This window comes from Pleurodeles waltl, chromosome 6, assembly GCF_031143425.1.
Source record: "Pleurodeles waltl isolate 20211129_DDA chromosome 6, aPleWal1.hap1.20221129, whole genome shotgun sequence".
Classification (NCBI taxonomy): domain Eukaryota; kingdom Metazoa; phylum Chordata; class Amphibia; order Caudata; family Salamandridae; genus Pleurodeles; species Pleurodeles waltl.
In genome coordinates this window covers 685,591,960-685,607,735 of record NC_090445.1, presented here as the reverse complement: position 1 = coordinate 685,607,735, position 15,776 = coordinate 685,591,960, and the positions used below count along the sequence as shown (strand labels likewise).

Below are 15,776 nucleotides of genomic sequence, written 5' to 3'. Positions count from 1 at the left end.
TAATATCATATTCAGACATGACGTGTCACTTTTTGTGCCACTGTTAATTGTAACCCTGAGCTTACTTAGCTGTTTTTGTCTTCACAATAGCCCATCTCGCTCTGTTGCTGTTTATGACCACTTTAGCTCATCTTCGGTGGTGATTCTTTGCCTGTCTTAGCTTACACTATTTAAGCTCTACTCATAATGCTTGCCCCAGTCCATCTTAACGCAAACTAGATGCCAATCTAAATATCTCCCCTTCCTGTTGATGCCCTGCTTAGTCATGGTCTCAGTCATTTATAATAAACTAAAACCCATGCTTCATTTTATCCTTGCCCTAGTGGTCCATCTTGATTAAGCTTTTGAGCCAAGGATTGTTTAAGCAATGTGCTCTTCTTTTTTTTTTTTTTTTTTTTTTTTTTTTACAGAAAGTAATTGGCTGGTACAGATTTCGAAGGAACACACAACAACAAATGTCATATCGAGAGCAGATTCTCCACAAACAGCTTACTGAACTTCTTGGTGTTCCAGATCTCGTCTTTCTACTTATCAGCTTCATCTCTACCGCAAACAACTCAACCCATGCCCTGGAGCATGTGCTCTTCAGACCGAACCGCAGGTATCATGTTTGGAAGTTTTCTTAAACTATTATAATATCACTGTCTTTTCTACTGATGTGTTTTATGTTACATTTGGGAAACCAAGGGTGAGATGTACTGAAGTGAGGATGTTCATTGGCATGTAATATCTTCTGTTTGAAACTTTCTTGCTGAACACGCTCAGGTTTCACACTCTACACAAAATTACCTACTGTTGTGACATACCCTTTAAAGACGCATGGAGTTTAATTTAATCTTTCACATGTTGCCTACGTTTTTTGAGTCATCTATGCATCGCACAGATCTGTTTTATATTTAGAGGCTCTTGCCATGTGGAAGACGTGAACAGTCTTTGCAAACTTGAAAAACAAATCAGTTGACATCAGCCAGATGATGAAAGTGAACCCCTCTAGAATTGGCACATTCGACAAAAGTGATATAACTGCTATTATAAGAATGTTGCTTGCCCTCAGGAGGTGATTGTGTTCATCACAATAGACGTTTTGGCAAAGCCAGAGCTTTACAAAACAAAGCAGTATTGGTAAGTTGTGCCCACACAATCATGATCCGTGGCTTGGAACTGTATTTGCAACAATAAAAATGCAGTTCTTCTAAAATAATAATAAAATAAAATCTTAACAGTATTTAATCTTGCAAGGTTTGAAACTGGTGAGTATAATTGATGGAGAAGAGATTGTCCTCAACATTAGGAGTAAAAAAACATGTTGAACTGCTTGAAAAGAACTTGGGAAGTGTTCCACTCCGGGCAATAAAACTGTTGACCTGTGTATATTGTGAAGGTAGTCATCCCTGAAAGATAATCATCCCCAACATTTACACATAATTTTCCTGCTATACCGTTGGCCAACATGTTACTTTACCTTCAAATAATTGTATTACTTTGTCCGCTCTATATGTACAGATTAAACCAACTTGAAACATGCCTTGAAGTGTGTAATGGTATTATCCCACTGATGACAATTGCATTTTTTAGTATGAATATAATATTTTATATCAGATAACACCATATCCAATACCTGACGGGCAACATATTCCCCCCTTTTTTTAAATATATATATATATTTTTTTACTACCAAGTGAAGTTGCGTTGTACCAAGGCTTATAAATGGAATAGTAGACACCACAAATACGGACATGAAACAAAGATCTGAGGTAGGAAAAATATACTAGGGAGGAATGCCTGTTGGGTATCAGATCGCATGCTCAAATACAGTCAGTTAGCATTGTTATTTATATAAGACAAGGTTTTCACGTTTCAAGAAAAGTTAATTAATCAACCCTAACACTGTATGTCAGTCCCTACATCCAGTTCAGGTTTGTTCTGTTATATCAAAAATTTACCCATAGGTGCGAAGGAATATTTTTCGGTAGTGTTTTCTGTGAGACACAATATTTATTTATTCAAACTTCTGGAATATATTTGTGCTAGATTGCTTCCTTTAGACTGCCAAGAGTAACTTTTTCGTGTGACTGTTTAGCTTCCAATCTCTTGGTAATACATATTCTTCTATCAGTTTGTGATCTTTTAACACTCCACTTTCAAAAGCACAAAGGTAACATCTACCATCTTGAAAACATATTTTCGGTGATCAAATTATTTGTCTTTGCTGACCAATATATCATTATTACTGAAAAAGTTGAGTATATAGTTCATAGTTCACACAGGAAGTGTTAGAAATTTTCTCAGATACAGTACTGTATATTTTTTTTAAGTTGTTGTTTCAGTCAGATCTTTTTAGCAGAGATAGAAAATATGATGATGGGTTATTTTTTGAACACTTTTACGATCTTGCGATCTGTAGACCCAACTTAATGTAAAATAAAGGTTTGGCCTTGTTTTGTTTCTGTTATTAAAGATTGGTTTGGATATAAGGGCCATATGTACGAAAGCATTTTCCCATAGACACAGAATGGGTAAAATCCTTAGGTACATCTGGCCCCAAGTCTGCTTAGTCTCATATTTAAAATATACCTTGCAATAGATCACAGGGCTTCAGCTAGATGATATCATGAATTGTGGCATGTGTAGCTGAAGATGCGCATGCTGTGCATAGTTCTACCACCCAGTGTTGGGCTCAGACGTTTACAACATGTTTTTCTTTGAAGGAAGTCTTTCTGGGTCACGGGGTCTAGTGACTTCAAATATTAGTCGTATTGTGCATGTGCATCGGCTCCATAGTTTGTCATCCACGTCTCTGGTTTGACACCTTGTGGTGTTTTTGCCAGGCCCTTGGATCTGTCCTCTCGTTACCATCTACAAACAATCCTGCATTCTCGTCAGTTTACCACCATCGCGTACCTTTGACTCTGTGTCAAACATACACCCTCGACTCCAAACCGCTCGGGTTGAAAATGTTCCTGTGATGTAAAAGACTCCGTTTGAGTTCTGTCCTAGGTGTCAGACCAAGTATCCAAGATCAGATCTTCACGAAGTCCACGACCTCTGTTTGTCTCCGACCACAGTGAGGATAAAACTCTTTGGAACCGACATGCACGTTGTATCGCCTCCGCCGCCACGATGCAAAGATGGGAGGAAGAGGAGACTCCTGACATCTTTGCAGAGCATTAGAAGTCAGATGTCGAAGGGGTCTCCTGGTGTTGAAATAGAGGCAGCTTTTTCACATTAAACCGTGAATTCTGAGGCATATGTTGAGTCCGAAGAGCCACCGTCATCCTAGCGCCCTCAAAGTCACATTGATTATGGGTGTTCCCATGACTCCCCACACAAAGAAGCACGCCTCTAGCTCTCAGGTTGCTTATAAGGCCTCTGGTACACCCCTGCCATCCGGCCATGGTCTGCATCGGCATTCGGAGACAGACCAAGCTCCCCAGCCACATTCAGTCCCAAAGTCCCACTTCTAACCTTGAGCCTCAAGCACAGCTTCAGCACTGAAGGCATGTCCTCGGTCACGCTCTGATTTGAAAGGGCTGGAGAATTTTTTTTCGTAGCCGGGATATCCTGTCCCGAGACGTTCTGAGCGATGCAGAGTACGGCTCCGGTCCGCAAACATCTGCATTCCCATAAAAGATGCCTTCTACTGTGGCATCCTTTGCTGCTTCAGAGGAATTTGATCAGCCAGTTCGCGAATGGCTGTAGAAACACTTGGATGCTTGACAACAGTGCATTGATATCCAACTAGGCACAGGTCAGAGCTTAGCAAAGCCTCCACATGTGACAAAGCACCAAGAGTCTTCAAACGTTTTGGTAGTGGTGGTCGCCATTCTCCTGAGAAGCCGCATCCACGTGTTCCCCTTCCTAGACTGATCAAGAGGGCCAGGCAGCAATTCAGTCAAGAGCACACGCAGACCATAATTCACACCCTGCATAGTCTGGGTTGCGAGTGTGGGAAAAGCTTGCCACAGCCCAGTCAGGGTATGAGGCCTTCCAAAACTTGCTGCCTCTTTTTCAGCCAGATTGGCAGCTAACAGTCAGAACTGTGATGCCGCTACTAGGCATGGCTATAGTCCCTCATGCCAGGCTCCACATGAGCCTGTTACAAGAGTGCTCAGGCAGAGCGTCATCCAGAAGATCTAATGTTGTTGTTGGGCTGCACATTGCTTTTCTGCAGTGGTGGAATACAAGCAACCTGTTGCACAGGCGAAACAATTCCCCAAGAGACCATAACAGCGGACACCTCACTCAAAGGTTTGGGAGCCCATCTCAAACTGTTCAGGGTCATTGGTCCCTTACCCAGCAACTTCTTCACATCAAGCACCTGGAGCTGCTGGCGTTTGAGCCTGGTCTATGTGCTTTTCTCCCCAATATTCACAACAAGACTGCCGAACACAACCCAACTGTCATGCTCTACCTGTTTAAAGAGAGGGGTACGCATTCACCACAGCTGTCCAGCGTATCGAGGTGGGCCATACATCACAGAATACTACTACTCATACAACATATTCCTAGGGTGGGCAATGATATTGCAGACCTGCTCAGCAGGACGCATCAACAAATGGGAACTGGGAACACCCCCAGATCCTACTCTGTACTTTAAGCACTGGGGTTTCCCACAAATAGTTCTGTTCGCCACTGCAGTCCATGGGCAACGCACAATGAATAGACTGGTCGAGAATATTTGCCTATGCTTTTCTGCCTCACCCTTGCCTACTAATTGTGGTGAAGGAACTGAGACACACATCTCTCGTGCTCATTCTAGTGGCGTCAACCTGGGCACATCATCCATGGTACTCCACGCTTCTAGAAAGCTCTGTAGTCATACACAAGAAGCTCCCCAACAGACCAGACCTTCTCGCACAAAACCACAGCACTCTCAGGCATTTCAGCCATCAGGAACTCAATCTTCCAACCTGGCTCCTGAGGTCTTAGAATTTGGTTACCTCAGGCTTACCAGAAGAGTGTATGTCTGTTTCTAAAGAGGCACTTAGACCCACTACCAGGGCTTGTTACGCAGCCAGATGGAAACGTTTTGTACACTACTGCCTCTCAAAACACATTAATCTCCTCACAGCAGTTGTGCAGAACATTATTTGTCACCTTCTGCACTTTCAGAAATCAGACCTAGCCTATACTTCGATCCGATTACACTTGGCTGTCGTAACTGCCTACCTACAGTACAGACAACACATTTCCTTGTTCAGTATACCCATTATTAAGGCATTCATAGAAGGCCTTAAAGTTATTTCACCCAGGACACCCCCTGCTCCAGTTTGGAACCTAAACACTGTCCTCACTAGGCTTATGAGTCCTCCTTTTGATACCCTACACTCTTGCCCACTGCATTTCCTGTCTTGAACGATGGCCTTCATTGTGGATATCTCTTAAGACAAGTCAGTGAGATACACCCTCTTACCGTAGAAGAGTCCTTTTTCCAGGTACATTAAGATAGAGTGGTCCTCAGAACCAATCCAAAATTCCTTCCTAAGGAAGGTCTCCAGCTTCCACCTTTATCAGACAATTGAACTGCCAGAAACTGTAGCAGAATGTGCGGTGCATACCTTTGATGTCAAAAGAGCACTCATGTACTATATTGATAGAATAAAACCATTTCGTAAGACCCAACAACTATTTGTATCATACTCCAAGTCTCACAAGGGTTCTTCTCTCTCTCTCCAAAGCAAGCCTAGCACGTTGCTTATTGAATGTAAAGGGACTTGTTGTGCCAAAGCTAAAAGAACCCTTCCTGTACCTCTGAAACCCCATTACACTTGTAAGAAATGGGCTTCCAGGGCTTTTCTGGGTAATATACCATTTGCTAACATTTGGAAAGCAGCTATGTGGTCTGCCCTACATACCTTCACTAAACATTACTGTGAGGATGTTCTCATCAGAGAGCAAGCTAGATTTGGCCAGGCTGTCCTCCTTGCACTTTTTCAGCCTACTGTAACATTCTGTGGCTAAGCCACCACTTTTTAGGAGGACTGCTTTATAGTTGATGCACAGCATGTGTATTTACAGCTACACATGACACAAACTAAAAATTTTACCAAGTAAACATCTATTTGTGGCATATGGTGCTCTAGATTATCATGCACCCACCCCCTCCTCCGTCGCCTGAGGTTGTTGCAGGTTCTATTCTTTTTCTGTCATTCTTATTATTCTCCTTTGCATGGTGATCATCTTTTCTGCATTGAGTATGCTCCATCTTCAGACTTGCCCTCCGTGCGGGGGAAAAAACAGTCTAACACTGGAGCCTATGCGAATGTGCAATACCATTTATAGGTGGAGTCACTAGACCTGTGACCCGAAAGACTTCCTTAGAAGAAAAACAAGTTGTGTACATCCGAGCCTAACGCTGGATGGCGGAGGTTTTGCACAGATTATGAATCTACAGCACTACATACCACAAACTAATGATTACAGAGTTAGTAACATTTTCCTTTTGGTAATTAATCACTTGATTGGTTTATAATATTTGTGTCTGTCTAGATTTCCTTGATGTTTGCCAAAACATAAATATTTGTGATTTTCCAAATAGGAGAGATTTGAAGGGATGTGTTTTTTCATTTTAGATATCTTGATACTTGTCTTGATTGAAACGATTCCAAACAAAATGTGTATTTATATTTGTCTGTTTCTAAAGCATGAGGGCAGTAAAGAAAGTCAAAGTGAGGGTATCAAAAGACTCAATATGGATTCAAAGCCCATGTAGAGCATTGTGTCAACCACAGTGAATGAAGCAGTAGATTTAGCAGAATACTAGCGTAGGTGCTCAACAGTGATAGAATAAGACTTGGAAGAAAGGGGCTACATAAAAAAATATTCTTCACAGAGGAACTTGCATTAGGAATGAGATAGATCACCTAAGGCTTTTTGACCATTATGCCAGATTACATGGTATACTATGGAGAAAGCAATACTATCTTCCATCTAAGGGAAATGGTGTTCACAGAATTCCACCCAAGACTAGAAAAGTGTCCTAGATATTTAGCTGTGGTTTTGGGTGCTAGGAAGGCATGATTTGAAGACCGTGTTGTAGCTTGTAGTTGTGTTTTAGAAAGTGTTTTCAAAGGATGGTATTTAAACTGACTTTGACAATTCTTGAGCTTCTTAATGGTACCATTGTGGAATTTGATGTAGTGCGAAGATCTAATGGATTTACTTGGTTTGGAAAACCAATTTGGTCAATGAGTTTCTGATCTGTGGCCATTGCACAGTAACTCCTAACTGAACCATCCTCCTTTTCAGGATTATAGTCTAACTGCCTTCTCAATGAGTAATTATATATTTTGCTACAACATCTCCAAATTAGGCACAGCTTGACAGTAGTGCCTTTGGGCCTTTGCACCGGGCATACTGTTTCAGGCTTTTTTTTTTGCCATCTTCAGTGAGACTCTCTAAAGTGTTACATAACTGAAACACACAATGATGATGTCTATTTCTAGTATTCACTTTCAAAATAATAATATACATGTTTTGAAGCAGTCTAGGGCACGTCCCCTGTCTAATTATGCAATTAATGTTCTTTCTATTCAGACCGATCACATTTCTGAGCTCGGTTTAGAGTTTTGAAACTTTGATCATAAAGCTGGCATTTCTTACTCGTTTTGTCCACATTGTATGTACTCAGTTGTTGTAAATATTGATAAAGATGTTTATTTGACTCTGGCTTTAGTCTGGCAGGATGCAACTCTTTCAGTCTTATTCTCACTCACATCACCATAATGCAGGACTGCCTCTGGCAAACTTGAATAATAGCATTGAGGAACCAGAGCCATCATTCTCAATATTGTCATGAACTCTGAATAAATTGTTCCTTCAGATTCTGATGGGTTTTTAAATATTAATTTTCCTAATGAATATTTGATATTGAAATTTGCTTAGAAAACCATATAGGCCACGTCCCATCACCATTCTCACTAAAATAACCCCGGTATAATTTATTAGCCTACAGCAGGACCACTTATCTCCTGTGTTATTCAGCTGACCCTTAGAAATGACTTTCTGCTTCTTGCAGCAAATATAATACCTTGTATGAGTGACGGAGCTTGCCCTACTAATCATACGAAGTCTTTTAGCTTGAAAAAGACTTGAAATAAATAACAGCCATGGATGCTTTATAATCGTCTATCCAATGTTGATTCTTATAAAAGAGTAATAGTGTGTTAGACTGCCAAGATTTTAACCAGTATTCTCATAAATGTTTTGCTAATGATTTATACAGGTACATCAAAATAACAATATGGATTTAGCCATATTTTCCCGTCAGTACCTTATAACAATCTTAATCAATAAGATATCCTTTTTGTCAGCTTTTATCCTAGAGCTAGAAATAGGCGAATTATCCTAAATACCTAAAACCATAGGTTAAAGATCATTATATCCAGTTCCATTGTTGACACACAAGACACATTTTTTAGGCACCCTTGCCGTCAGGTCGCTGTGCCAAATGTTCAGTTATTGTTAGTAGTAGTGTTGTTGTTATCAGTATTATCCGCTTCAACCCTCGCTTCATTGTTTCACTATAGTTAACACAAAGTTTTGCAGCATGACTCCTTTTCTGGATTCACAGGCTGTGCATCATTCTGCCATCTAGTGGTTGGGTCCCGAATTGTCCCTTTGTTCTTAAGCCCCCCCCCCCCCCCCCCCCCGAACTGCCACCATAAAGTTGCTAAGTGCAACCTGCATGGTTTGCAACCTCTGCTTTCCAAAAGACCATGGAGATCAGGGCTGCGAGGCCTGCGTCACTTTTGTACCCAAAATCCTTAGGGCAGAGCGAATAACACCATGCAGCAACGCAGAGACAAAAACACCAGGAATCACTGAACGAATTGGCCTATCTAGCAACAAAGAATAACAGGCAGGAGGCTCAAAGTCGACCCACGGAGGGGGTCGGACGTCTAATTCCTCGAGAGGGACGCAGAGAAAAAACACCTGCTTAAGAAAACGATAAAGGATGATGAAAAAGGGCCGGAGAAGGTAAATAAACCACTGAAAATCTTGGAGGAGATAATCCCCCAGAAAATGTACCACAAGACAGCTCGACGTCAGAGAAAACAATGATCGAGGGCCAGCCACGAACAACAGTCCCATGGATCCCAGACATGGGATACCGAAAATAACCTGGCGCCAAAACAGGTGAAGCCCTCCACGGGGAAACAAACCCCAAAACCATTGGAGGAACAAATACTGAAAAAACTATTGTCGCTGACACAAGACGTCAAAGTCATCGAAGTTGGAGAAAAAGAGGCTTTGTCTAGAGGATGAAATGGCAGCGTTCCTGCAAAGAAAGAAAGTTTGATGACGCACTAAAGCAACTTCGAATCCCACCAATACCCTCGAAGGCCACAGATGCCGAAGAGGATAAGACTGTGCTTTTGAGGCATTGGTAATCCCTGACCCTCACGAAGAAGAGGCGAAGGAGGAACTCTACAACCCCGAAGGAGAGGAAGCAACAGGGAGTTTCGAGGACGATTGAAATGACCTCTAAACGGAGAGCCCAGAAGAGTAGGTTGACAGCTACTCCTTGAAGCCTTAGCTCCCCTGACATGACATATGCTATAACAGCGTAGTGAAGAGGGCAGCAGACCCCTGGAAGAAGAGAGGGGAGACTCCTGCTTCCTACTGGAAACCCTCATGCCATCAAGCAAGGGAAACCTCTATCTCCCCATGCTACCCACCATACTGGATCAGGGTAAGGAGGCCTTCAGAGAACCTGTGGCAGCAAAAGGATTGACACCAAGGGTGGAGAAGAAATACAAGCCCAAAGGACCCCAAATATATTTAGTGGAACACAGAAACACACTCCATTATTGTCACAACAGTAAGATGGAGCAGCAACGCACACACATCCACAGGCCCCCCTCCAGAAGGGGAAAGCAAGAGGCTGGACATAGGGGGGGACAAAGATGGAGAGAGAAGCGGCAACCCAGTGGTGTATAGCCAACTCCAACGCCCTTCTCAACATATATGGTCATCAGCAGTGGGATGAAATTGAAGAGCTCATGAAGAAATGCCCAGACGGAGATAAGAAAAGAGCAAAAGCGATTATACAGGAGGGGAAAATATTCGTCTATGCCTGCCGCAAATCGGCACTGGACGCCGCCGACACAACCAGCAGACAAATGTGCAAAGGAACAACACTGAGGAGGCATGCATGGCTCAGGAAATACGGCTTCAAACCTGAGGCACAGGCCTCTATAACAAACAAACGTTTCACTGGAGAGGCCTTATCACTGGATGAGTCCTTGCAGCAAATCAAAGAGGACAACGAAACAGCAAAGGCAATAGGGGTACTCCAATACAGAGGCAACTTCAAAAGAGCAAGCACCATCAGAAGGCCCATAGGAAGAGGAGCCTTTGCAGCAGGGCAGCAGCAACCACCCCAGGGAAGAACCCAACAAAGTGGCCAACAAACCTGGTACCAGCAATGGAAACACCCCGTGAGACAGCATTTTTTTAGGTAGATGGAGAGCAAGGGGCCAATGCGTGCCCCTCCCCCCCCCCCCCCCTCTCTCCACTGCTCCCCACCCCTCACCCCAAGGAGCAGGAGGAGAAGGAGGAAGAACCGCTAAGTGACTCGCAAATAGTCACAAGCCCACACACAACCCAGAGCAATGGGAAGAAATGACTACAGACAGTTGGATTTTAAACATGGGACGCCACAGCTACTGTATAGAACTCTCGAGCCTACCTCCACCAAACCCACCAAAGAAGAAAATATGTCAAAGAACAGAACTGGTAAAACTAAGAGGAGAAATTAAAGAACTCTTCCAAAAAACAAGCAATAGAAAGAGTACCAAAAATAAATTAAACAAGGGAAACTACTCCCTACAACCTGGTACCAAAAGAAGACCTTACTCGAAGGTCAATCCTAGACCTCAGGTTCGTAAACCAATTCATTCGCAATCAGCATTTCAAAATGACAACCCTACAGGAGGTAATCCCACTCCTGCAAAGAAGAGACTACATGGCAATCATAGACCTTCAGGACACTTATCAGCACATACCGATGACCCAGGCGCACAAAAGATACTTCAGATTCGTACTCAAAGGAGTTCACTATCAATTCAAGGTCTCACCCTTCGGAACAAAGTCCACACCAAGGGTTTTCACAAAATGCCTAGCGACAGTAGCAGCATTCTTAAGAAGAAAGGGAATTCACTTAAACCCTACCTGGACGACTGGCTTTTAAAGGCACATTCAAAGGAGAAATGTCAAAGGGATACCAGAAGAGTGATCACAACCCTACAAAAGCTAGGGTTCAGCATAAATCACAAAATATCACCAAAACCACAGCAAGAAAAGATCTTCCTAGGAGCCAGACTTGATGCAAGGAAGGCATAGACCAGGAAAGGACAGTACAGAGGCAGACAGACTAAGCTAATAGGAAAGCAGCACACATGAATGTGAGATGAAACAAAGGAGCCTAGAAAGAATCTTCATGATTTGGTGCACACCAATAATAGACTTTTTTGCTTCGGCAGAAAACAGAAAGTACCAACACTTCACCTCCATGTTTCCACACCACTGATCAGAAGGGAATACCCTATCACTAAACTGGTCAAGAAGATTTGCCTACGCCTTTCTGCCGATTTCCCCTAATACCAAAGATACTGGAAAGGGCCAGGAAACTAGTGAAAAACCTCATCCTAATAGCTCCTCAGTATGTTTCAACCCTACTAAGGGACAAATGAAAAAGATCAAAGTGGAACGGGACCTACTCACAATACAAAAGGAGGCAAGTGTCCCATCCGTAACCAGCAACACTCAATCAAGCAGAATGGTGCCTGAATACATAGAATTCGGACACTTCAACCTACCACCCAGAACCATGGAGATACTAAAGGAAGCTAGAAAACCAACAAGAAGAAAATGGTACGCATCAAAATGAAAGATACCTCCTATGGTGCACCGGAAATAATACCCAAGAAGCAATGTCTATGCAGGAAACAGTAATAACCTATGTCACACACTTGCTAGATAGCGGAATCAACTACTCTTCTCTCAAGGTACACTAGGTGACTACTGTGGCCTACACCAGAGGAGCATTATGTAAAAGTTTCATCACAACACCTGTTTATAAAGAGGTTTCTGGAAGGATCCAGCACTAAACCCCCCCCCCACCCCCCCATCCCCCCAAATACCCCCCCAATCTCTCACCACTCCCGAGATGGACACCAGCCTCGATGTTGAGCTTAAGCACAGTGACACAACTTATGACAAAACCATTTGAACCCATGCACAAAGCTGAACTCTGGTTTACCACACTAAAGACCTCCTTCCTCAAAGCTATCACATCACTACAAAGGGTATGCGAAATTCAAGCGATAACAATACAGGAACCATACATGAAAATTCACAACGACATGGTAGTTCTCAAGACGAACCCCCAATTCGTACCTAAAGTGGTGAATAAATTCCATGTCAACCAAACAATATAGTTGCCAGTCTTCTTTAAGAACCCTCAAACCCAACTGGAAAGAAAACTGCATACACTGGACGTAAGAAGGGCATTAATGTACCGCTTGGAGGAGACCAAGTGGCTCCGCAAAGGGAACCAACCATGGAAACAATCCAATCATGCTATGCAGCAGCTGGCAAACAACTTCCTCGCCGTCCAAAAGCACACTCAACAAGGAAAAAGGGCGCGTCACTAGCTCTCATGGCAAATGTACCCATAGACACTATCTGCGCATCAGCAACATTCCCACACACATTCACAAAACAGTATTGCGTGGTCATCCAAATGCATAAAGAAACCCAAGTGGGAGAGAAGGTACTATAACACCTGCTTGCAAGCTTATTTCAACCCACCAACCCAAATAAAGGGAAAATCCTCTGCACTATCTGATGCACAGCATGTGAATCCAGGAGAGGATTCATGCTGCAAAACGAAATGGTTACTTACCAGTAGGAGTAGTTTTGCAGTCTGGGGAGTTTTCTGGATTCACATGTGGACCCCAGGTGGGGATGACTTCTGATGTACATTAAAGCAATAAAAAAAAAAGAGAAGAAAAGGAAAAAGAGCTAAAGGAAAACACACAAAAATAATCTGAAGATGGCTACCACGCACAGGAACATCTGGGGTGCCCTCTGACATCATACAAGCGATGGGCCAAGCACCAAATGGTGGTTGACGACAAAATTGGGGGGGAGTGGGGGGAGAGAAACAAGAAAAAATATAGAATTCTGGACCGAACCACTAGATGGAATGATGCACAGCGTGTGTATCCAGAAAACTGTTCAGGCTGCAAAACTACTCCTACTGGTAAGTAACCGTTTCGTTTGGGATTTAATGAATAAAAAAAAAAAAATTCAAAACTAAATAGGTCATCCATCTTTTTCAGCCATGTTGACAGAAAATAGTGAGCTGATTCTTCCCAGATATTTTTCTCCGAAACAGTCCTAGACTAAGGTCTGGCTGTACAGGGAATATTAATCTATACTAAACAATTATTACTGTGTTCCTTGTCTTGTTTCTGTGTTTATTTTGTTATTATTATTTTTTGTAAGTATAAACCTGGCAAGGCTTTTGTTGTTTCTTCTGTCTTTTCATGGGTGAAAAACTTTTCTCACCAGATTTGTTTCAACCCTGGCAGTTCATTGCCCCAAGTGTAGCAATGACCTGCCATGCAAGGATCCTTGGTGGTCTTCAAGGTTTTACTAGTTTTAGTACCACAAAAGGATATTGCCAGTTGAGCTTGTCAAATACCCTTCTGGCTTCAAGACCATTGATGATTATTTGAATGAAATCAATGACTTTTCTAGTATTAATAGTGCTGTGTTTTTGTTGACGTCATTGGTTAACAAGTTCCTTTGCCACAAGCTGAGTTATTTTGAATGACAGCATTTTTTTAAATATATAGTGCTGGTGAACTTTATTCAGTTGAGGAATTAAGAATCCCTCCTACATTTCCATTGACATTGCCAGTATATTAGATATTAATGTAACTGCCTCATTAAGTTCTGGCTTTGTTTTTGCATTGTGTACTTCTCTGACGTGTTTGCAAAATCTGTTGTTAAACTGATTGAATATTTTGCTTTGAGATTTGCAGTTTCATTAGGGCTGTACTCAATTTCTATAAGTAATTTTAAGGCCTGACCTATAGGTCAACAAATGATGTACCATTTGTACGTAGCTTATATTATATGCCTGTATCACAGGCAAAGTTCTTTGGGAGTGGGGGTCCCCAATGTTTAAAGTGCAGGGCCCTGGATGCAGATTTTTTTGCATCTGGCATTAGAGTGCCCCTCGATCAGGCATTATTGGAATTAGGTGTTTAGAACCCTAAATGCAATGACGAGCCTGCCGCTGGCCGCAGACTCACTGATATCACTTCTGAGCTAGGTTAGGAAGGTCCCCAAGAATGTTCAAAACATTTTTGGGTCTGGTGCTACTGATGAGCAATTGAAGAGTAGCCATGCACTGGGGTAAAGGTAGGATGCGTATGACGGCAAAGTGGATCGCAGGCATGGTCACAGGTCGCTCACATACTGAGACTTATGATGAATTGCTGCCTACAAAATCTCACCTGAAAGACATGTAGTTACCATGGAGATCACACTTGGCAAAGGCTGTGGCTAGCCCAGACAGTGATACATCAAGGTCTAGTGACCTGTTGGTATAGTCACGTCGACTACACAACATGCAGGGCGCAACACATATCATGGATATTAATTCCGTCGCTGTATGATGACATAGTAAAGTTCAAATATATGATGTCTGACTGATCACATTATGGCAAGTGTGTACCTGATTATGACATATCAAACAGTTCTGTATTGCTGACAGTTTGATAGCTGCGCGATAAAGATAAAAAAATGATTTCTCAAATAATTTGTAAATTGTCATGTTTCTATATGTTAAATGTCTTGAATCTTTCATTTAGGGGGTTGTTTTGGATATATTGAAAATTGGTGGGGTTGTGTTATCCATTACCTGCCATCTCCTGAAAATCAAAGATATTTTATTTGATCCGTCCGATGTGATGGAACTGATCCATAGGAGATTTAACTGGAGTAAGTCTGAATATCACAGTACATAAAGCATGGCACTCAAGCTGCATGTAACAACTGTGCCAACTCGTACATGTTAAATAATAGCAATGATAATACAGATCTTTTGGGGTCACAACAGTTGAGTTTTTTCAGTCTCAGGATTAAAAAGGGGAAGGATAATGGTTTGTTCCATCTTGGCTAGAAAAACCTTCACTCACTTCTCTAGACTCTCACAGCTTTTATCTTCTTGGAGTCTAGTGATGAGAATGCAGTTATTAATGGTGTTAAAGGCATTGTAAAAAATTAAAAGAATCCGCACCCAACACCATCTTTATCCACCGTTCTTCCTACATCACCAATAACTGCAGTCGCCACCAATTTTGGGCACAAGACTTGGTTGACTTTGAGAAAGGCTTGTAACAGCGATATTACGTGATTTCCAAGTATTTTGCACTAATATGGTACCAATTTGTTAAACCAAATTTTGTTAAGCTAATCTGGTGAAGGAGAATGTTTTCAATAATCGCTCAGTTATGGCTATTTTTCGAATTGTGGTAATTGAATTGCCATGGAGGTTGGTGATAGTATTTTCATTATTTTAGCTGAACAAAGATCAGCTGGAGACTGTGATGGGTGGCTATTAGTGATGTGTTTTTCTCGTTCCTCTGAAGTGATTTCCTTAAACGGGCGCTGCCTTTGAGTATTGGTAAGTTCTAGGCCTGCAGGCAGCTGCTATTACGGAAGGTGCTGTGGACTCCTATACGATGTGGGCTCTT

The 15,776-nt window shown here is 42.2% G+C and overlaps 1 protein-coding gene across 1 annotated transcript in view; it reads left to right on the top strand.

Moving 5' to 3' along the window:
* Positions 1 to 15,776, top strand: part of ABRAXAS2 (abraxas 2, BRISC complex subunit) — a 222,665-nt gene that overhangs the window by 101,829 nt on the left and 105,060 nt on the right. Inside the window, exon 5 of the mRNA XM_069239121.1 lies at positions 411 to 601. Coding sequence (XP_069095222.1) covers positions 411 to 601 — 191 coding nt within the window. The remainder of the gene's footprint in view (positions 1 to 410; positions 602 to 15,776) is intronic.